Source organism: Ascaphus truei, chromosome 8, assembly GCF_040206685.1.
Source record: "Ascaphus truei isolate aAscTru1 chromosome 8, aAscTru1.hap1, whole genome shotgun sequence".
In the NCBI taxonomy this organism is placed as follows: Eukaryota; Metazoa; Chordata; class Amphibia; order Anura; family Ascaphidae; genus Ascaphus; species Ascaphus truei.
The window spans coordinates 25,660,915-25,684,703 of NC_134490.1; the positions used below are offsets into that span (position 1 = coordinate 25,660,915).

Sequence of the window (23,789 nt, forward strand, 5' to 3'; positions counted from 1 at the left end):
GCCCACATTCCCTTTAAGTCAAAACAAATCATACAAATAACACCTATTCCCTTTGGGAGAACTAACTAACTAAACATACTCCAGCCCTTTCTAATTGGCGCTGTCCAACTAAACTGGTTCCCAGTCTAAAACATGCCCTATCATATGCACCCCATATGAACAGTCTTATGTACATCAATATATCATTTAGTTCTTAGTCTGTTACTGTTAGGGCTCCAGGTAATTCCCTCTGGTCCCTGTGAGAGTTCAGAGAATCCCTCCTCTGTAGTTCAAAGGTTATGGATAGGACGTCCCTGCTTCAGCGCTGTCTCGCGTCCGTTCTTCCTCTTCCTGGGATTAACAACCCAGGTAGTCCCAGCAGGCTCCGCGACCACCGTCCAGTGAGCCTAGGGGACTGTATCATCCAGCTTCACCTTGCTGGGGAGACGTTTGTCGCTCTCCCCCCTTGTCTGAGGAAAAGCAGTCTCTCTCAGAATGACAGCTCTCTGTATCTGCCTTAAAACACTTCCTTCAGGAGTCAAGCCTGATTAGCTGCAGCTGAAACTAGTTTCTCTATGGGAGATTAACTCCCTGTAGGCTGGAAAGCACACTAGCTGCAACACTCCAGCCTATACAGAGACAGTGATTGTATCACAATATACATATACACACACACACACACACACACACACACACACACACACACACACACACACACACACACACACACACACACACACACTTTGAAAAATCTCTTATCGAAAACTTCCCAAATCACAAGCTAATGCTTACAAGGAAACTTTGGAGTAAAGTATTAGTGCTTAATATATTGATGCAAAGAGACAATAAAATGGCCAATTTTGCACCAAAATTGCTTTGATACATCAGTACGCCTTATTCAGTATGGTGGATAACCATGGTTTTTTTTTGTTTGAGTGAAGAATGAAGGTTCAGTACTACACATTTCCAATACAATGTATATCTCTTAATGTACATGCATTGTGTATTACTAAAGGTTTGGAAAGAAGGCATTAAACAGTACCATATTCATCAAATAAATTCTGAAAGCAACATATTTTTGGGCTTATTTTAAGTAAGGCTTTCAGTTTTCTAGCTGGGTAACTTTTGTAAATAATCCCAAAGTATAGTGCTACCAGAAAAAAAAAAAAAATGTTAAAAACACAGAAGAACACAGAAGAGTCAAATTCAGGACCAGAACTGGTAAGAACTAGAACAGTCTATGAGGCCAGATGCTCTAGTTTGGGTATAAAACCCCACCCAGTCTTAGTTATTTGCTTGTCACACCTTTTGTTTTCAGGTCAGGAGTCGGCTTATTCTTTGTTCCCTAGCGCTGCATCTTTCCCTGTTCCTGGTTCCTTTCTTTTAACAGGCATCCAGTACCACAGGTTTCTTCGTGTTTGTTGCCTTGTATTCCCTGCGCATTATTTGCCCCTGCGCATTATTTGCCCCCTGTTACCACTGCTTTTTGTATGTAGCTTAAGTGTGCTTTGTTAGTTCCTTTAGTACTTAGTGAGTGCCCCCTGCCTTTTGATTGCTCCCTTTGCTACCTTAGCCTTTTGCTTGAAGCTCTGCACACTTTGCACACTTCATTTTGTTTTCCCTGTTTTATTAATTTTATTGCTCCATAAACCCTGCCTGTTTTGACGTATTTCGGTCTCCTGTCTTTTGTGGGTTTATAGGTTATCTCTGAGGGTTCTCTACATCCTGATAGATTCACAGTGCAATTTTATAGAGGAATAACGTCCTCTGACCGTGCGCATTATAATGAAGCTGATAGGTGAAGCCCTTGTCATTAATATTTTGGAGCATGAGCTAATTCAGCAGGTCAGAGATATAAATCTCCCGGCCTTATTATTTTTAATCTATACATTTGTATTCTTAATTAGTAGGTAATTATCCTTGAGGGCATTAAGGGCCAGGGCATCACAAGACCACCTGTCTCTGAAGCCTTAAGGCATAAACACATCAATAATAGATAAAAGCTTCTAACACACTATGGGACCAGATCCACAGATCTCTGTTAACTCAGGGATCAGAACATGATGTTACCAAATTCTGCAACGGACGTACATTTTCCCTGATGTTAACGCATATTCACAAAGCTAATGATATGCAAAAACAACGGCTGTTGTTAAACTCTCTCCCTCCCCCCTCCTCCTCCTCTTCACCCTTCCTCTCCCTTTCCAGCAAACTCTGTATTTCAGGGTGTGGATGGGAGTAACGCCACCTTTATGTATGACTTAACTAACGTCAGGTTAAATCCCTGGGTTAACCTTAATGGACCCATGTGGATAGGCATTTTTAGGGGGAATGTCTCTTTTGCATATAATTGTCACTAACAGCCGTGCAGGGGCAGCAGCCAACATGTAAAGTGGCCCTTTTTTTAGTGGCCTACAGTGGAGTTCAACAGAAGTGGAACAGGTAGACAACAGAACACCTATTGGCTCTGGATACTGAATTTGAACTGCGCTGGAAAGAAGGATATTTTCAGAAGGATTTTACCAGCCTCATTATTCCTCTAACTCCATTCACAAATCTCCATCTCTCCTTCCTTTTCCACTTTTCATTTCACATGAACTATGAGTCCTTTCCGATTTGTGCCCTCTGACACTAAGGCTACGTCCATAGAGGGGGGGGGGAGCCGCGCTGAGCCGTGCGGACGCTGAGGCTCGTCTGCGCAATCAGGAGCGATTGCATGAACTAGCAGACGAGCCAGTGTGCCCGATCGGGAGGCGGGGGGAGGCGGGGCATTGACGACACTGGGTCAATAGCCCGCAAAGCACCGACATCAACGTCACGGCGCCGTGACGTTGACGCTGCTTCGCTCTGATTGGAGGTTTTCAGCCGACAGCGCGCTCAGAAACAGGTTCTGCTGTAGGCTGAAAATCCCTGTGCCTCAGCACGCCTGCGGGCGCTCGCGGGAGCCCCCTCTAAAGACATCCTCTTTGAGGATGCAGGGGTGCAGCTTCCCCTGCTGTGGACGCGGCCTAACTTTGCTTTAAAGAAGCATATGGGTAGCTCCGTGGATGATACTATACACCTCATACATCGACCTTGGCCCCTTTCAGGCGCATATACAAGAACGCCCTCCTACTGTCTCTGTATGTTCTTCCCACTTACCAATTAGATAGTAAGCTGTTCGGGGCATAGACTCCTTTATCTAATGTTACTTTTATATCCCACGCGCTTATTCCCATTATGTGTTATATTATTATGTCACGTGTATTATTGCTGTTAAGCGCTATATAAATAAAGATATACAGTACATACAAAATGCCCTTTCCTGACAAAACATGACTGAACTACTGTATATGTTATATAGCTTTGAAGATGCACTTTAAGACATAACGTGACATTAATTTAGGTGAACGCCACATTATGTCACTTAACGGAACGCTGTGTATCTTGACCTTGGTAAGATAAAGACTATATATTATTCCAGCACGGTCAAAATTAGAATTAATATGACAGCCATCCGGGGCTCCTCCTTCTCTTCCCGTGCATCCCACAACTGGAACAACCTATCTGAGACTCTCAAAGACACCACCAGCCTAAATTCTTTCAAAAATTAAAGCTGTCTCATATTTTAATCTGGTCTGTAATGGTTACATACACCTATTACATATATTATCTTTAACTGTTCATGCAATGTCTAAATATAATGTGTAACCTCTGTTTTTCACTTAATGTAACCATAACTCTATGCCCAGGACATACTTGAAAACGAGACTTTAAATGGATTACGTCCTGGTAAAACATTTTATACATAAAATTACTCATAAGAGCAGAATAGCCTCTGAATACAGGACTCACCAACAGCTGTTTGCAGCCTGCCATCTAGTGGTTACATTGCATAGTGTGACAGGAATACAATTCAGTACAATGTCAGATAGATTAGTGTAAAGAGTGCAGAGTTAGAGAAAAGACTACCATCTTTATAGTGTGGCAGCCAGAACAGAAAAAAATTATTTTAGCGCCATCCCCCAGATAGTATTCTTTATATACTAAGCGTAATTATTTTCTGATACTGATTGTTTCTCCAGTTTAAAAGCTCACAAGTACATAAAACATCATTAGAATAACTGTTGCAATCTTATATAGGGGGTAATCTATCACAACAAAAAATGGTAGATTCTGCCTGCCATGTGAGCTTTGAGATACGGGGTTTATACAGAGATGCCACCTTCTACTGACAAACCCGGAGATAATGTTTTTTTTTTTTTTTTTAAATCCCCTTACTTCATGCGCTATTGTGCGGTATTGTGCGGTATTGTGCGGTATTGTGCGGTGGCGCCTCCCGGCATCCTGCTGCAACTCCATTCCAACGTTATGCCTCGCAGTGTCATGATGTCACGTAGCGTCACATTGTCATGGCAACGTGGCGTCATTTTGATGCCACGCAGCCATGTTCACTGCAGTTGGAGGGGGAATTGCAGGAGAATACTGGAGACGCCGCCACAGCACTCCACACGCCGCCACTGGAGATTGACAGGCTAAACCCATAGCCCGGAGGTAAGTGCCCGAAACCCGGAGTCTCCGGGTCAAACCCAGAGAGGTGGCAACCATGGGTTTTTAGGGGTTATTTACTAAAGTCTCCTGACCAGTGCTAGAGTCCAAAATGCAGAAACTGTTTTACTTTCTCTCTCTTTCCCCCACCTCGCCTCTCTCTCTGTCTGTGCCCCCTATCTGTCTCTCTCTCTCTATGCCCCCTATCTGTCTGTCTCTCTCTCTGCCTCCTGTCTGTCTGTCTCTCTCTCTGCCTCCTGTCTGTCTCTCTCTCTCTCTGTGGCTCCTATCTGTCTGTCTGTCTGTCTCTCTCTCTCTGCCCCCTGTCTGTCTCTCTCTCTCTCTGCCCCCTGTCTGTCTCTCTCTGTGCCCCCTGTGTCTCTCTCTGTGCCCCGTCTGTCTCTCTGTGCCCCCCTGTCTGTCTCTCTGTGCCCCCCTGTCTGTCTCTCTGTGCCCCCCTGTCTGTCTCTCTGTGCCCCCCTGTCTGTCTCTCTGTGCCCCCCTGTCTGTCTCTCTGTGCCCCCCTGTCTGTCTCTCTGTGCCCCCCTGTGTCTCTCTCTGTGCCCCCCTGTGTGTCTCTCTGTGCCCCCCTGTCTGTCTCTCTGTGCCCCCCTGTCTGTCTGTCTGTGCCCCCCTGTCTGTCTGTCTGTGCCCCCCTGTCTGTCTGTCTGTGCCCCCCTGTCTGTCTCTCTGTGCCCCCCTGTCTGTCTCTCTGTGCCCCCCTGTCTGTCTCTCTGTGCCCCCCTGTCTGTCTCTCTGTGCCCCCCTGTCTGTCTCTCTGTGCCCCCCTGTCTGTCTCTCTGTGCCCCCTGTCTGTCGCTCTCTGTGCCCCCCTGTCTGTTTCTCTCTGTGCCCCCCTGTCTGTCTCTCTCTGTGCCCCCTGTCTGTCTCTCTCTGTGCCCCCCTGTCTGTCTCTCTCTGTGCCCCCCTGTCTGTCTCTCTCTGTGCCCCCCTGTCTGCCTCTCTCTGTGCCCCCCTGTCTGCCTCTCTCTGTGCCCCCCTGTCTGTCTCTCTCTGTGCCCCCTGTCTGTCTCTCTCTGTGTGCCCCCCTGTCTGTGTCTCTCTGTGTGCCCCCCTGTCTGTCTCTCTCTGTGTGCCCCCCTGTCTGTCTCTCTCTGTGTGCCCCCCTGTCTGTCTCTCTCTGTGCCCCCCTGTCTGTCTCTCTCTGTGCCCCCCTGTCGGTCTCTCTCTGTGCTCCCCTGTCTGTCTCTCTCTGTGCCCCCCTGTCTGTCTCTCTCTGTGCCCCCCTGTCTGTCTCTCTCTGTGCCCCCCTGTCTGTCTCTCTCTGTGCCCCCTGTCTGTCTCTCTCTGTGCCCCCCTGTCTGTCTCTCTCTGTGTGCCCCCCTGTCTGTCTCTCTCTGTGCCCCCCTGTCTGTCTCTCTCTGTGCCCCCCTGTCTGTCTCTCTCTGTGCCCCCCTGTCTGTCTGTCAGTAACTCTAGTTGCCTTAAGGCTGTTTGGCCTTTGTTACTCTCCACTTCTCCTCTGTCCCGCCCTGCTCCTCCTCTGATTGGTCCTACCTTAACCCTCAATTGCCCTGCTATCCACCTTCTCTTCTGATTGGTTTTCACTGCTCCTCTGTCCCACCCCCTAACTCTTCTGCCTGGTCCTTTTTTCCCCACCTCTGAGGAAGTGATGTTCTCCCTTTCTGCTGTTACTGTAATTACCGGAACTGTGTACCAGCGCCTTCCTGCTCCGCTCTAGCGCTGCTCCCGACTGCATAACATATTTATCATAAATATATCATATTTAACATAAGACTACACCATATTTATCAAAGAAAATGAATTTATTTTTTTCCGTTGATAAATCTGATGTAATTATTTTGCACTGAGTGTGCCCCACTTATTGCAGCCAAGAATCTTTAGTAAATAAACCCTATGTATGATGGCAAAAGGGGTGCTATTAAATGGGGTCCCTTTTGTTTCAAATTTTGAAGACTTTAAAGACTCATACAGCATATCAAAGACTGGGGTCTATGGGCTAAGCCTTTTTGTCCACTATGTAGCAGAGAAATGACCGCAAAGCGAAAGTAATGCTATCACGGTATTTGCTCCTTTTTGTAATTTGGGGAGTGTCATAAGGAGACGTGATATGCCACACAGATTATAATGAGATGTATTTTATTCGGCCATTTATTGCTAACTAATGGACCGAGGTTTTGGTACTTTCCCCCCTTAATATCATTACCTGTTTATTAGCTCCGGCAAATTCCAATCCAATTCCTTCAACCCTTTTCCCTATGTAACCAATAGGGCAGGGACTACAGTGGAAACCAGGAGTCTTGTTGACACAACGCACTCGGGGAAAACAAGGATTCACTGTGCACTGCAAAGAGATATAAATCATTTTTTTGGGTGGGATCACTGTTGTTGCTAATGGCTTCCCATTAAATTCCATATCAACTACAACATTCTCTCCTCAAATTTCAACATTGCTGTGCCTCTCATTCTATCTCAGCTCTGATTTCTCGTTATTACATAGTTACAGAGTAGATGACGTTAAAGAAAAAAAAAACAATTGAGTTCAACGTATGTTACATTCAATTGGCTTAGATATGTATCCTATATGTATAGTTATATTGATCCATAACAAAAAGTGAAACATTTGCCATTGTCTCATAGGGGGAAGATGTAAAAATATATTCCTCCCTGACTCCAGTAATGGCAATGAGATTTCTCCCTGGATCGACATCTTTCCCATGTTTAAGGTCTTCTCCTCTCATGATGTGGGCCGACAAGGCAGCCACTAGCAGATAGATTAGACTTTAGGGGCAAATCACTTAACAGGTTTTACTTACTCCTGCACCAAGTCTGCATCTCCGTACAGCTACACTGCATTCAAGTATGTATATAATTGTTTTGAAGTGAATAGAGATAGTTAACATTGTGGCAATATCTCTGGATACTAAATTGCAACTGTATCGTGTTGAAGTTATCAGGACCTACAGGTCTCTTTCACAGAGTCAATACACATGTTACTATTTGGTCCATTTTAGTCAGTCAGCTAATTAAGTTGAGGGCCCACGAGGCAACCACTAACAGAGATCAGAATTTGGATCACTGTGGTACATTTTGTAATTGGTTTCACTTGCTCCCACGAAACAGTATCATCATATAGCTACACTGCTTCTGCATATGTCTGTTAGAGGTGGCTAGGGATAGATACCGACAGCTCTGTTAGACTGAATAGTTGTATCTAAACATGTTACGAATTGCTCTATTTACTTAGCTAGTAAAACTAAGGCTGCGCTTATAGTGCGCGTAGGGCATTGTCATATGGAAACTTCCATTGATGTCAATGGGAGATTATATGGAATAGTGCCTCGATCTGCACTATCACACTTTAATGAATGACCCACTAGAATATCTGAGTAAGTTATTGTAACAGTAGCAAAGTTATACATTTTCAGCTAGGGTTTCTCTATATTAGGAGAGTTGAGCAGGTCTACAGGAGCATTTCATTGTGGCCATGCAGGCAGCATATTAATGAGCCTTCTCCGTACCTCATTGATGTCAGTGCAGTGAGTTCCATTTCCAGAAAATCCAAGGGGACATGGACCACATCGGAAACCAGTACCTGTCTCTGTGCAGGTAACTCCAGAGGAGCAGGGGTTGGGGACACATTTGCTGCGATAAGCTGTTACACTGATTCCTTGACCAGTGGCACTGGGGTTCATGCCTTAAAGAGAAGAACAGACAAGATAAGGCAGGTAAATATATTTAGTGCCCATCCTAAGAACAAAAAATATATAGTATATTTGGTGCACCCAGTAAATCCAAATGTCTATTTCCCCCTAAATATACTTCAGTCTTATCTCCGCAGTGCTGCCAGACTGGCTGTATGTCATCATGAGACTTCAGTCTTTGGGGTCTGTTACAACAATCTCCTTTCTCCAAAACTGGGGCAAAAGCTGGTGCAAAACACAGCACCAAATATACAGTAACAAAGAAATGTGATCCCATTAAAAGCAACTGGAGTTTTTTCTTTGATAAAACTCTGATGTCATTCTTTTGCACTTGTTTTTTTCCCCAGTTTTGCGGCAGGGATACTTAAAGCTGAAGTTCAGTCTTTATTTTTTTTTTTTTTTTTTTACTTCAATAGTTTCATGTGGGCAATCTCTAATTACCTAAAGAACTGCATAGCTGCCGGTCAATTCGTTCTCCGTCTATTGATCGGCAAAGTTTGGCGACATCTTTAAATATGGGGAATGTAAATCGTTGCTATAGGAACAAGCATGCTTGTTAAAATAGAATACAAGAAAATTGGTCTTTCAAAGTTGTTGTTTTTTAAACAGAAAATGCTAAAAGTATTTTTTCTTACTACAGAACTGATTTATTAAAAAAAAAACACACATGCAGGATATTGCCTGAACTGCAGCTTTAAATAAATAATCCCAATGCTCTGTGGTTGTGTTATAGTCATAAAACTCTATGGAGTTTCCAGAACTGACTCCAAATGCATAATGAGGAGAAACCATTTCCAATGGAACCAATACTCTAGCATCCCCATTGCTTTGGTACATTCTTGGATCCCTGCTAGGTCATTACCACTTGATTGTGAATGTGAACCTTTGTTCTTTGCCTGGTTGAATACACATTTGGTGTAATGTGTGTGGACTGTGCATTTGCGCAGTGTCATTAACCAGTTTCAGGAAGAAGGCAAAGATATGTTCTGTATCAAGTACTAGAAACTGCTGTTTTGCTGTTAAAAGTGCACTTCCATGCAGCCAGTAAACAAACAACCTTTTTGCAAACAAGTTAACATCCTAATTGGCATTCTTAAACCTAAATCTAAATGTGCTAAAATCAAATATTTTACTTTAATGTCTCTTTGGAAAGTGATTCAAAAATTGTATTTATGGGCCTCTGAATGGAAGTGTTTGTCAATCAAGTGTTTTCTTTACCCTTAGACCCGGGGAGGTCAGCTCCAGTCCTCAAGGGCCACCAACAGGTCAGGTTTTCAGGATATCCCTGCTTCAGCACAGGGAGCTCAATCAGTGGCGCACTCGAAGACTGACACCCAGATATACAGTATCCCCTAACAGGTCACTGCTACACGGTGGCCCCTTTTCAGTAAATGCTATGCAAGTAAATGTCCCATCACATCTCCTACTGTTGATGTACTGTATAAAGATGCTTTGCATCATCGTAGGTCTGCTTGTGTCAGAGTGGTGGGTTGTGATAGGAGGAGGGAGAGTTACATAGAAAATGATAAGAATAAGAAAAATGCATCCAGCATTAAAATTAGCATCACATGAAGCTGTTTTTATTTCTTAGTGTTGATTAAATCCATATAAAAGGAGGAAGGTACAGAGAGAGTAACCTTAACAAGAACCTATTTGCACTCGCTATCTCAAATAAATGGTTAGGAACAATTTAATCCTTGGGTGGAGCCCATACACCATTTACAAATAAATTTAAAACATTTTATTTAAGATCTATGCAAAGACACATAACAATTGGTAAGATAAAAATTGATCAGGGGGTGGGTTTGGGATGGAGGGTAACGTATTGGGTGCCTCTTATGCGCACCTGCAGTGATATCACACAGATAAGCTAATGGAACAAACGAAAGGAGTCTGGTCGATATGACACTATATCTATTCCCTCAATGGGACATGTGTGACTCCCTATTGCTCACATGAAGCGTAGGAGCGAGCATGTAGTATCTACTGCTGCTCATGCATACATAGCATACGGAAACACATCTAACCTGTTACAGGGTACAGACACAGTGCAAAACCTATCAGTCATCAGGTAATCCTGTAAATGCTACCATGCAATATTGTTTACCAACGGATAGTTATGCTGTCCACTTTGGCACATGCCTTGTACTCAGTGTGTATTTGGTATGTGCAGATGTAATCCCTGATCCCTAATTTGCTATGAGGCAGGGAAACAGACCTCCTCCATGCAGCTATATGCAGCTAGTTGCGCCAACCTGTATTAGCAATACACAATCCAGTCTCAGGTTAAGCCTTCTATAGGCTCGATCGCAAGCTTACGGTTCTCCTGGGAGGTGGCACAGCCTGGTATCGCCGTCTACTGTGGAGCAGGAAAACTAGCCGCCTCCATGCAGCTGTATATAACTTGCTGCTAAACTAGCCGCCTCCATGCAGCTGTATGTAACTAGCTGCGCCAAACTGTACTAACACCGCACAGCCCACTCTTAGTATAAGCCTTCTATCGGCTCGATCGTAGGCTTGCGGTCCTGCAGGGGAGGTAATCATACAACCTGATTTCGCCGTCTATCTGTTACCACTCCGACCCCGCGTCACCTGATGACGTCATCGTTGAGACATCTTAAAAGAAACCGACGTACGTTTCGCGCCACCTACTGCTTTCTCAAGGTAATGCAGGCACTGCTGAAGCATCATTTCCCTGGTATTTTATCTTGGTTGGCTAGGGGTACGCCTTTCAAAGAAGCCAATTTAGAGGTTGCATATTTTACTTATTTTTCCACCTCACTAACTGGTGTTTACTGGGTTAATTATACAGTAGATAGTAGTAGTTGCGCACTTAATATTTTTGTTTACTAATCATCTCAGACCTGATGGATTTAATCAACATATGTGTATATAACAAAATGTAATGCCGCTCTCCACCAGTGATGTGTGGTGTGGAGAATAGGGTGCATACGGGATAATATAGTACATATAAAAGGAGGAAGGTACAGAGAGAGTAACCTTAACAAGAACCTATTTGCACTCGCTATCTCAAATAAATGGTTAGGAACAATTTAATCCTTGGGTGGAGCCCATACACCATTTACAAATAAATTTAATAAAGTTAATTCTACGAAACTAGTTGGATGTAACATTCTATTGCCTTATATCTGCCTACATTGGCCTTTGTCTATGTATTGGCCTGTCCTGTTTTTATTCCATCCTGTGTGCTGTTTTGGACACTTGTGAGAGACTTTGTAAGACTGTTCAAACTTCCCTATTGAATCCACCACTGCTGTGTAGACAGTGACGTCACTACACAGCGTCCCGCGACGGAGCGGCATCGTGGCACGCTGAGGGCACCCCAGCAAGCTGCGTTTTTACCTCTGTGCAGAGGATACACCTGCCGAGGTACAAGAGCAGCTTCATATCGGCCAGGAAGCAGGAGCGATTTCACCGAGCCCCAGTACCAGCTGCTGAACCTGGCTGCATGAAGGGAAATCCCCTTGGGAGTGAAAGACTGACGTCCTGCCCCAGAATCAACTGAGCTGCATCAGCAGAGGGAAGCAAGCACCCGATTCTACAGTTAACAGCTGCCGAGTGGTAAACGGTGTGATACACACTACATGCCTTTTACCAAACTTTTTTCATGTACGCAGATATATTACCCCCTTTTTAATCTGTGTGCCTGCCAAGCCCTTGTACTTGCGTGGAGCCTGTTACTGTAGGCATTTTCCCGCGATTTATAGTGGGATGTTAGGGTTGTAGGAATGTGTGAACCTTACACGGCCGCCTCTAATAGTCAAAACGGCCGAAGGGAGTTTTAAAAACTCCAACTGTATACCCCGAGCCCCAAGAGTCAAAAACATAAATGAGAGCATGTACATCGTATTGTACGCATGTAGGAATGTATGATCTTAAAATTGCCGCCTCTAGCAGTCAATACGGCTATAGTGAGTTTAATACTCATGCTGTATACCCCGAGCCCCAGATACATTCAGTTGTCTGTGTATATGCCGGTCCAATATGCTAAACATATGCTAGTGGGGGGATATAGTCGTATAGTTCTAAAGAAACGGAGAGTAAATATATCCCTCATTAAGTCCATGTGGCTGAAGGGTCTGGAAGGTGAATATATACTGGCATTCGCGTTGTAAGAGACGCTTATCCCATATAAGTAAAATACGCAACCTCTAAATTGAAAAACTGGCGTCTGCAGCTGAAATGATAAGGGTAGAGGAACCCCTAGAGCAACTGAAAAAAAGAAACAAAAGCGCAGACGCACATAGTGAAGTGTGCAAAGTAAATATATATACATTGTTAGGGTAAGATATCTGCGTACATCAGATTAAAGTTACCAGCATTTCATGTACATAAACATGGGTGAGTAGAAGTCATACAGCTGCCGCCAACCATCAGGGAATTTTCTTTACTGCATCAAGGCAAACCCCCGCAATTGAAGAAAAGCCTCCGTTCGCATCCGTTATGGGGTTGAAAGAGTCTTTGTAGAGCTGTGCGTTGGGAGGCTCCGTTCAGCTCTCCTAACCGCCTTGCAGGGCGCCGTCAAGGATGAAGGTTAACAGCTTCTCCGGCAAGCTGATACCTCGAGTGTCCCGTATGTCCTGTGCGACCGGCCGCAAAGTGAAGACGGCCGTAAAGTGTGGATTTTTTACCGCACTTACACAATCGCGGGAAAATGCCTACAGTAACCGGCTCCACGCAAGTACAAGGGCTTGGCAGGCACACAGATAATGAATAAAAGTAGCAAATCGGGCTAAAGTTTATCCAATGCGTTTGTTTCTTTTTTTCAGGTCTGAGATGATGTTAATCTCCAAACATAAGAGATCTGTTTCAATTATAAGAAATATAAAATGAATGACATTGGTCCATTAAAAAAAAAAAAAAATTACTGTGTATATATATAACAAAAAACAAAACTGTGCGCTACTACCTAACTACCTATAAAGTGTAAATGTATAAATATATTCAGTGCAGTGACTATACCATCAATTTAGTGATAATTTTTTTTTTTTAAATTAAACCACAACTCCCACAGTGAGATAATTATACATTAAATAATAAGTGCCACATAACCGTGTTGGGGATAATGGCGTCTGCAGCTGTAAACGCAGGGGTGGCTCAGCACCCCACACACACTAAGAGAATGGAAACAAAAGAAATCAGCGCACAACGCCAAATAGTGAAGCAAATTCAACAATATATTATAGAATTAAAAAGGGGGTAATATATCTGCGTACATGAAAAAAGTTGGTAAAAGGCATGTAGTGTGTATCACACCGTTTACCACTCGGCAGCTGTTAACTGTAGAATCGGGTGCTTGCTTCCCTCTGCTGATGCAGCTCAGTTGATTCTGGGGCAGGACGTCAGTCTTTCACTCCCAAGGGGATTTCCCTTCATGCAGCCAGGTTCAGCAGCTGGTACTGGGGCTCGGTGAAATCGCTCCTGCTTCCTGGCCGATATGAAGCTGCTCTTGTACCTCGGCAGGTGTATCCTCTGCACAGAGGTTAAAACGCAGCTTGCTGGGGTGCCCTCAGCGTGCCACGATGCCGCTCCGTCGCGGGACGCTGTGTAGTGACGTCACTGTCTACACAGCAGTGGTGGATTCAATAGGGAAGTTTGAACAGTCTTACAAAGTCTCTCACAAGTGTCCAAAACAGCACACAGGATGGAATAAAAACAGGACAGGCCAATACATAGACAAAGGCCAATGTAGGCAGATATAAGGCAATAGAATGTTACATCCAACTAGTTTCGTAGAATTAACTTTATTACATTTATTTGTAAATGGTGTATGGGCTCCACCCAAGGATTAAATTGTTCCTAACCATTTATTTGAGATAGCGAGTGCAAATAGGTTCTTGTTAAGGTTACTCTCTCTGTACCTTCCTCCTTTTATATGTACTATATTATCCCGTATGCACCCTATTCTCCACACCACACATCACTGGTGGAGAGCGGCATTACATTTTGTTATATACACATATGTTGATTAAATCCATCAGGTCTGAGATGATTAATAAACAAAAATATTAAGTGCGCAACTACTACTATCTACTGTATAATTAACCCAGTAAACACCAGTTAGTGAGGTGGAAAAATAAGTAAAATATGCAACCTCTAAATTGGCTTCTTTGAAAGGCGTACCCCTAGCCAACCAAGATAAAATACCAGGGAAATGATGCTTCAGCAGTGCCTGCATTACCTTGAGAAAGCAGTAGGTGGCGCGAAACGTACGTCGGTTTCTTTTAAGATGTCTCAACGATGACGTCATCAGGTGACGCGGGGTCGGAGTGGTAACAGATAGACGGCGAAATCAGGTTGTATGATTACCTCCCCTGCAGGACCGCAAGCCTACGATTGAGCCGATAGAAGGCTTATACTAAGAGTGGGCTGTGCGGTGTTAGTACAGTTTGGCGCAGCTAGTTACATACAGCTGCATGGAGGCGGCTAGTTTAGCAGCAAGTTATATACAGCTGCATGGAGGCGGCTAGTTTTCCTGCTCCACAGTAGACGGCGATACCAGGCTGTGCCACCTCCCAGGAGAACCGTAAGCTTGCGATCGAGCCTATAGAAGGCTTAACCTGAGACTGGATTGTGTATTGCTAATACAGGTTGGCGCAACTAGCTGCATATAGCTGCATGGAGGAGGTCTGTTTCCCTGCCTCATAGCAAATTAGGGATCAGGGATTACATCTGCACATACCAAATACACACTGAGTACAAGGCATGTGCCAAAGTGGACAGCATAACTATCCGTTGGTAAACAATATTGCATGGTAGCATTTACAGGATTACCTGATGACTGATAGGTTTTGCACTGTGTCTGTACCCTGTAACAGGTTAGATGTGTTTCCGTATGCTATGTATGCATGAGCAGCAGTAGATACTACATGCTCGCTCCTACGCTTCATGTGAGCAATAGGGAGTCACACATGTCCCATTGAGGGAATAGATATAGTGTCATATCGACCAGACTCCTTTCGTTTGTTCCATTAGCTTATCTGTGTGATATCACTGCAGGTGCGCATAAGAGGCACCCAATACGTTACCCTCCATCCCAAACCCACCCCCTGATCAATTTTTATCTTACCAATTGTTATGTGTCTTTGCATAGATGTTAAATAAAATGTTTTAAATTTATTTGTAAATGGTGTATGGGATCCACCCAAGGATTAAATTGTTCCTAACCATTTATTTGAGATAGCGAGTGCAAATAGGTTCTTGTTAAGGTTACTCTCTCTGTACCTTCCTCCTTTTATATGGATTTAATCAACACTAAGAAATAAAAACAGCTTCATGTGATGCTAATTTTAATGCTGGATGCATTTTTCTTATTCTTATCATTTTCTATGTAACTCTCCCTCCTCCTATCACAACCCACCACTCTGACACAAGCAGACCTACGATGATGCAAAGCATCTTTATACAGTACATCAACAGTAGGAGATGTGATGGGACATTGACTTGCATAGCATTTATGCTTCATATCGGCCAGGAAGCAGGAGCGATTTCACCGAGCCCCAGTACCAGCTGCTGAACCTGGCTGCATGAAGGGAAATCCCCTTGGGAGTGAAAGACTGACGTCCTGCCCCAGAATCAACTGAGCTGCATCAGCAGAGGGAAGCAAGCACCCGATTCTACAGTTAACAGCTGCCGAGTGGTAAACAGTGTGATACACACTACATGCCTTTTACCAACTTTTTTCATGTACGCAGATATATTACCCCCTTTTTAATTCTATAATATATTGTTGAATTTGCTTCACTATTTGGCGTTGTGCGCTGTTTTCTTTTGTGTATATATATATTGTGATGCCGACACCACATTGCAGTCTCTTTTGTCCCAAATGAGGCAGGAAACATTGTATTTCTCTATACTTTGGGTTTATTTACAGGGATAAATAACATTAATAGGCCCACCGTCCCTTTAAGAAAACCAAATAAAATCCTATCCCTATTCAGGGAACTAACTGACTTCTCAGGCCCTTACTATCAGGGCCGCCAGCTAAGCCGGTTGTCAGCCCAAAAACATGCCCTGGCATAGGCAATACAGTAACAGCACAGTCTTTGTAAACAATAGAAAGGGTTTTGCTTATCTTAGTCCATCTGGCGATGTTCCTGCTTCAGGACAGTCTATCGTCCTTCCTTCTTCTCTTTGGGATTCAACCCCACGGGAGCTCAGGGAAACTCCTGTGTTCCTCTGTAACCAGCCGTCACTGCTTCATCACTGCTTCAGCACAGCTCTCTCAGCAGTGTCTCTCACACTTCTTTAGCCAGCCTCCGTTAGCTGGGGAGCTCCTCTGTCTCCCCCCTTCTCTGGGGAAAACTGTCTCCCTGTAGCTTCCATACTCTTAAAGCAGTTCCTGATTATTCGGAGTAGGCAGATTAGCTTCAGCTGCTGCTTTTCTCTAGGCAGGATTAAATTAACTCTCTGTGGTGCAAAAGTCCAATAGCTGCCCTATTCAGCCCCTAGAGGACAGCGATGGGACTACAATATATATATATATATATATATATATATATATATATATATATATATATATATATATATATATATATATATATATCTCACCAAGATGTAACTACTTAAAGATGCAATTCTCTGTAGAGCCAAAGGAAACTCATAGAAAATGTTGTAATTACTCAAAACCGAGTAATGGTATTTTTAGAGAAAAAAAATCAGACGAATGTAAGTATATTATCTCAGCCTTATCTCTCCCTTCAGTGGTTCTCTCTCCTGCGTAGGCCCATGTCATAGAACGATTCCAAAAACATGTTGATGTCAGACTCAGATAAGCAAAATTGCCTCTAATATAAATGGAAACCAAAGAACAGATTAAATGATTCAATTTAAAAAAAAAAATACTTTTAGAATTAGGAATCAATTACATTAAATCAGGAGTGTCCAACTCCAGTCCTCAATCGCCACCAACAGGTCAGGTTTTAAGGATATCCATGCTTCAGCACAAGTGGCTCAATCAGTCTCTGCTTCAGCACAGGTGGCTCTTTGACTGAGTCACTGATTAGCCACCTGTGCTGAAGCAGGGATATCCTTAAAACCTGACCTGTTGGTGGCCCTTGAGGACTGGAGTTGGCCACGCCTGCATTAAATCTATGTGTAACAGTATACGAGCATGTTGGTACTATTTAACTGCACTTCTAAGCTTGTTACTGTCGTGACTCCACTTTGGTAGGTAGGAATGCATACTTAACCTCACTAACCCATAGAAGATTTACAGTATTCCTCTCTTTGCATCGGATATGCATTCTACCTATGACCATGTACAACATAAACCCTGTTTCCTTAATGCCCATATTATTTTCCCTATCATCCATTCAGTGGCTAATAACAAGCCTTGTTTTTCTAATCTGGAAACCAGTCTCGGTCTGCCTTTTTGGCTGTGGTGAGAATGTGAGAATGGGTATCGAGGGACGTAACTTGTTTTCTGTCTCTCCGCCTGGCAGGGGAGAGATAGCTTTGGCTGACTTAGGCAATCACATTACTTTGTCTTGGCATCACTTGCAGTGGATGGAAAATTAAAGATATTTAGCATAGGGAAAGAATTAATATAATTTGCGACTGTAGAGCATTTTCTTGTCCAGAGGGCAGCTGTAATGTAGACACATCAGCTCTGGTCACTCCATCCAATTTCACTTTTGATTTCCTGTTTGGTTGTGCTTCTAATTGGTTTTTCCTTGCCATGGTCTCTTTCTTTGTTTCTGTTCCAGTCACAACATTTCCACAAATGTTGTTTTTTTTTTTTTTTATCTCCGTGTCAGTTGATGAACAGATGTTAAAAAGTAGCAGGTACCTGACGAAGGACCCTGTGAGGTTCGAAAGCTTCTAACAACAACTATATATTGGTCCAATAAAAGTTATCATACCACCTACTCCATCTCCATCAAATCCCCTAAGATTTTTTAAATATTTGCTATGCTTTTAACCTATGAGGGCCCCAAAAGTTTTGCAGATATGGTTGCAGAGTTGTCAACTTTCAAGGATCAAAATCCATGAGATTCGGGGTTCTGTGTCAAAAAAGACATTTTAATGGAAAAGAACTGGGTTTTTTTTATCAGTGAGACTCCATATAAATCTACATTGTGAGACGCTGATGCAAAAAAAAAAAGTGAAACTGACTCCAAATCAGTGAGTCTCACAGAAAATGAATGGGAGCTGATGTGCCGGATTTGGGGTGCCAGAGTGCCACAGAAATGTTGGCTCATATTTACTAAGCAGTGCTAAATGATGACACCGTATGGCCCATTAATCATGTAGTAAATCTGGAACTTTGTTCTCAGCATAAAATAATCCTTATAACAGTGATTATATTACTCTCATGTCATTCAATTAAAAGAGGAAATAACCATCTCCTTTTCAATCACGACCTCCTTCCTTTTACTGGTGAAACAACTCCTAATATAACCGACCCTCTATCCCTCCCCACTGCTTTATTGGTTTTATTTTGTTGGGTCTCCATGCTCCATGGAAGCTCACTGCAAAGTAAGCAGTTCCAAATCACTTTCTTCTATAGGACAAAATAAAATGATTGGGTCTTAAAGAGTAACATTTTAGCCAATACCTCATTTGGTCCCGGAGAACCTCTGGTAACCTCTTGTGGACCCCAGGGTTCCGTAAATCACAGGTTGAAAACCACTGTCATAGATCATACCGTATGTGATGGACTCTTATTTGGTCCATTAAAAAGTATCACAACCTGTAAAAACTTGTCAGTTTCGGCAATATATAAAAACAGAAAGTTTGGGCAGAACATGGGTCACTTAGTCTGACCATTGTCCGAATCTATTGTCAAGACTATGATCCCATCTGATCTCCATTTCCATATTTACGATATCCTTGTGTCTATACCAAGCATTTTTTAATTCCTTTACTGCATCAGCCTCCAGCACTTCCTCTAAGAGGCTCATGAGTTCCATTCTATCAGTGAAGAACTTCTTCACATTTCCCCTGACATCTTCTTCTAGCATTTCTCCTTCCCCCAAAATGCTTCCCTGTTTGTTTTATGTACAGTATGCCCTTCATGGTATTACAAAGTCCTGGTAAAGGAAAATACTAAGGCGCTATCTCTTGACCAGGGGGGTAGTGGGGGTGTGTAATACCATGATAATGGACCCTCACGCGCACATGAAGTGCAGTAACGTCCAGTATATGCTGCTCAACCCAATATAGGATCTTTCCAGGATCCTCACAGGAGTTGATGGAAATGAAGTGGGAAGCGCAGAGATCAGATATAAATGGATAAACCAGATAAAATAGACCGCATAAGTATGCAAATCATTCAAACAGCGCCAATGTATAATGTTATACAAGGGTGCGGAGGGAGCCAAGCTGATATCACATTGTCTCCCTCTGCACCCTTTATAGCATCATACATTGGCGCTGTTTGAATGATTTGCATGTTTATGTTGTCTATTTTACCTTGTTTATCTATTATTTAGTCCTTCCTATCATATCTCCCTCCTGCCTTACCTACAGTGCAACTTAATCTCAATGAAGTAATTGGTGGTGGGAGGGTGGGAGGGATCTGATGCAGCTACCATAGCTCTATGGATCAGTTCCTGAGTCTCTCTAGTCCCTATCCCTCTCATGTTCAATCTTTTTCTTTCTGTAGCTTTTACTTTGCTACCCAGTCTCTGCTCTCCTTGTCTGCCAGTGCAACAATTACCCACTGTCAATGCCATGCACTCTGCCCCCTACACTCCATCACCTCACCCTACTAGTTCCGCCCATACTATTCACTTCTCTTTCTGTCTCCCCAACTTTGCTATTTACCCACCTGCGTCCCTTATAACAATAATGTAGCACATATCTAGAAATATATGTTCAAAATAGTCATTCAAAGTAATGCAGCAATTATTGCCATTAAAAGGATTTTAAAGCAGCAACTTACCACAGGCATCACACTCCATGACCGTATTTTTCAAGAATGTTATTTCCTTAACCTAGAAATAATTTAAAGAAAATCATATGGTACATTTTAAGCTTCTATAAAATTCAGTATATAAATATATGAAGAAATGTACAGCAGTTTCATACACAAATGTTACAGCCGTTATTGCATACGCTGCTCCAGGGTAGAAAACGGGGATCCCAAGCCAGATGCAGAAATTAGATTTTGGTTCGTTTCTGCCTTGTATATAGAGGCCCATAAATACGAGCTGCGTTCTGTTCCACTTGGTCGTGGGAGTCCTGAGGCGATTGGATTTTTATCTCCGCTCTCCCATACTTAGGTAACACCCTCTCTGCCAGCGGTTTCAACCAAACTCCTTAAACGAGTTGAGAACAGCCAGCTCATTGCAGGCCGCAGTGTCCTAATCCAGGTTTACATTTTAACCTCTTCAATGCAAGATCACCACAACCATGCTGGCGCATTTTTAAATAAATATTAATAACATCGATAATATTTTTCTTAGTGTATTCAGCTTCCTCGGAAAGGTTCAAACACCTTTAAAGTAACTGTTTTACTTATTTGTATCTTGTGAAAAATGTAAGTTTTTCTTTTTCCGGAAACACTGAATTCAAGTACCAGCAATGTTTATCTGACTAAAGAAGGCATCATAATCCCTTTGCAAACAAGGAACAAACAAAAAAACAACTGACCTGTGGATTTGAGAATTGACAAATTCTTTTATAAAGTACTATTTTTATAGGGGGGAATTGACAAACAGTCTTATCAACAAAACATTAGATAAAAGATTGAAAAAATCCTCCAGGGCATTGAAAAAAGGTAAAAGTTTAAACTGTTATTTCAAAATAATCATACTTGTCTCATTTTTAAGATAAGCTTAATGTCACCAAATAAATATGCATCTGATCTCGGTTCACTTTTGTCATAGAAGGGACTGCCCCTTTGAAGTCATTTTCTACCCAGATTTAATCTATTTTCAAGTGATTTTCAATGGGAAATTAACACTTCTGCAAATTAGTACAATAATACTCAGCAGCTGCCATTTTATAATGCGGTTTTATGTTAAAGCAGCAATTTGCCCTACTCACCATACAAAAATAAATGTCCCCTTTATTTTTACCATTGCAAAGACCTTTTGGCGATCTTTTTTTTTTTTTTTTTTTTTACCAGATACCAGTTGCTGAAAGTTGTCTTCCATGAAAGGCTAAAATGGCTCCTGCCACCAGCTTGGGCAACAATTGTTGCCATAGCAACAGCTGATGCCAGTGGAAAAAAATCTACCAAAAAAATAAAGATTTTGAAAAAAATAAAAAAAAACCTGACTTTAATTTGTGTTTTTTTTTTTGTGGGGTAAGAGTAAGACTTAGAGGTCAATGGGTACATTTATCAGGTGCGAGTACGGGTTACCGTTGTACCAGTTCCGGCAGTAAATACCACTGAAGCCTATTGGAGTTAACACCGGGACTAGCCCGATACCCCGGGCAAAATACAGCTCCCAATGTATCAGGAGTAAAAAAAATTTTTTTTTAAAGTATCGCTTTCGATGGCATTTCTCCTGTGATACATTCTGTGCAGATGTTATTCCCCAAAATTGCACCACTCTTGCTTTGATACACAAACCTCTTACTTTCCGAGTCAAAATCTGGTTCATCCAGATGAGTAAGTAATAAGCCTGGTAATACATGTAGACGTTTGCCAGGTTTCCAGGCCCCCCTGCTTTGTCCAGTAATCTCTGGGAATTAAGGAATAATATCCTGGAGCAAATATGAATATTAAATGATGAATCATATTTACCTCGGCGTCTCCTTTTTTCGTACATTCCTGGAAACGTAGTTGCGTTGACAATGTTTTTTGAAATTTATGGCAGTGGCACTTGCACAGTTGGTCAAATATTCAACTTAATATGTAGGGATTGTTCATATTTCTAACCAAGGTATGCACAGCAAAGGTCTTATTTTTTTACACGTACATTACTGTGTAGGGCCTTATTTATTAAGCAGTGCTACTCCGTAAGACACCTTACGACCCATTGGCTTGAATAGGCCATAGGAGGATGTCTTCTGGCGGCACAAACACCCAGATACACTGAGCTCCATGAGGCTTTTCAGTGACACGCTGACCTAAATGAACATTAGGTTAATAGAAACGCTTATCCAATAACAGGAAGTTAACCCAGTTTTACTAATTTAAATGGGACAGAGAGGAAGTGCTATTTTTATGAGGGGGAGGGCGGGTCCCTTCCCCCTTTGGGGGAGGGCGGGTCCCTTCCCCCTTTGGGGGAGGGGATTGGAGGAAGGGGGAAAGAGACAGGGTCCTGTTTTTGTACAGTTCCAAGTGACTTAAATACCTCCCCAAACACTCCTTCATACAACATGTGGAAAGACACCTATTCACAGAACTGGACACACCTGAGATACCTGGGAAATATGCTAATATAAATCATTTGAATATACTTTGCGTTTACATATTAACTGTTAAAGATATCCATGTTTTTCTGCAATAAAGCATAAAATGGTGCAAATATAGTGTCCAGTTAAATTGTGTTTGTGTGGAGAAGAGATTCTTCTTATCTACTACATAGATAAGGGGAGAGAATGAGGGAGGGGCGGTGGGGAGAGAATGAGGGAGGGGCGGTGGGGAGAGAATGAGGGAGGGTGGTGTGGAGAGAATAAGGGAGGGGGGTGGATTGAGGGGGAGGGAATGAGGGAGGGGGGGTGGATTGAGGGGGAGGGAATGAGGGGTGGGGGTGGATTGAGGGGGAAGGAATGAGGGAGGGGTGAGGGAGAGCGGGGAGGGATGAGAGAAGGGGGGAGAGAATGAGGGAGGGGAGGGAAAGAATGTGGGAAGGGAGGGAGAGAATGAGGGAGGGGGAGATAATGAGGGAGCGGGGTGAAAATGAGAGAGTGGGGGGAGAAAATGAGAGAGGGGGAGAAAATGAGGGAGGGTTGAGGGGGGAGAAAATGAGGGAGGGTCGGGGGGAGAGAATGAGGGAGGGTCGGGGGGAGAGAATGAGGGAGGGTCGGGGGGAGAGAATGAGGGAGGGTCGGGGGGGAGAGAATGAGGGAGGGTTGGGGGGGAGAGAATGAGGGAGGGTTGGGGGGGAGAGAATGAGGGAGGGTCAGGGGGAGAGAATGAGGGAGGGTCAGGGGGGAGAGAATGAGGGAGGGTCAGGGGGGGAGAGAATGAGGGAGGGTCAGGGGGGGATAGAATGAGGGAGGGTCGGGGGGAGAGAATGAGGGAGGGTCGGGGGGAGAGAATGAGAGAGGGTTGGGGGGGGAGAGAATGAGGGGGGGTTGGGGTAGAGAGAATAAGGCAGGAGGAGAGAATAAGGGAGGACGGGAGAGATGAGGGAGGAGGAAATACTGAAGGTTCACCAAGGGCGCCAAAAACCCTTGCAGCAGCCATGTGAGAGAGAGAGAGAGAGAGTGTGTGTGTGTGTGTGTGTGTGTATGTATGAGTGTTTGTGTGTGTCTGTGTGAGAGTGTGTAAGTGTGTGTGTGAGAGACAATGTCAGTATGTGTCTGAGAGATTCAGTGTGTGTGAGAGTATGTGTGTGTGTGTGTGTCTGTGTGAGAGAGTATCTGTGTCAGTTTCAGAGAGTGTAAGTGTATGTGGGTGTGTGAGAGAATATCAGTGTTTGTATGAGAGATTATAACTGTGTGTGTCTGTGC

General features: G+C 43.3%; 1 protein-coding gene across 1 annotated transcript in view; it reads right to left on the reverse strand.

Moving 5' to 3' along the window:
* The window catches only part of COMP (cartilage oligomeric matrix protein), a 73,861-nt gene that overhangs the window by 37,216 nt on the left and 12,856 nt on the right, over positions 1-23,789 (reverse strand). Inside the window, exons 3-5 of the mRNA XM_075610875.1 lie at positions 20,101-20,152; positions 8,010-8,185; positions 6,695-6,832 (exon numbers count right to left, since the gene is read on the reverse strand). Of these exons, the coding sequence (XP_075466990.1) occupies positions 6,695-6,832; positions 8,010-8,185; positions 20,101-20,152 (366 nt within the window). The remainder of the gene's footprint in view (positions 1-6,694; positions 6,833-8,009; positions 8,186-20,100; positions 20,153-23,789) is intronic.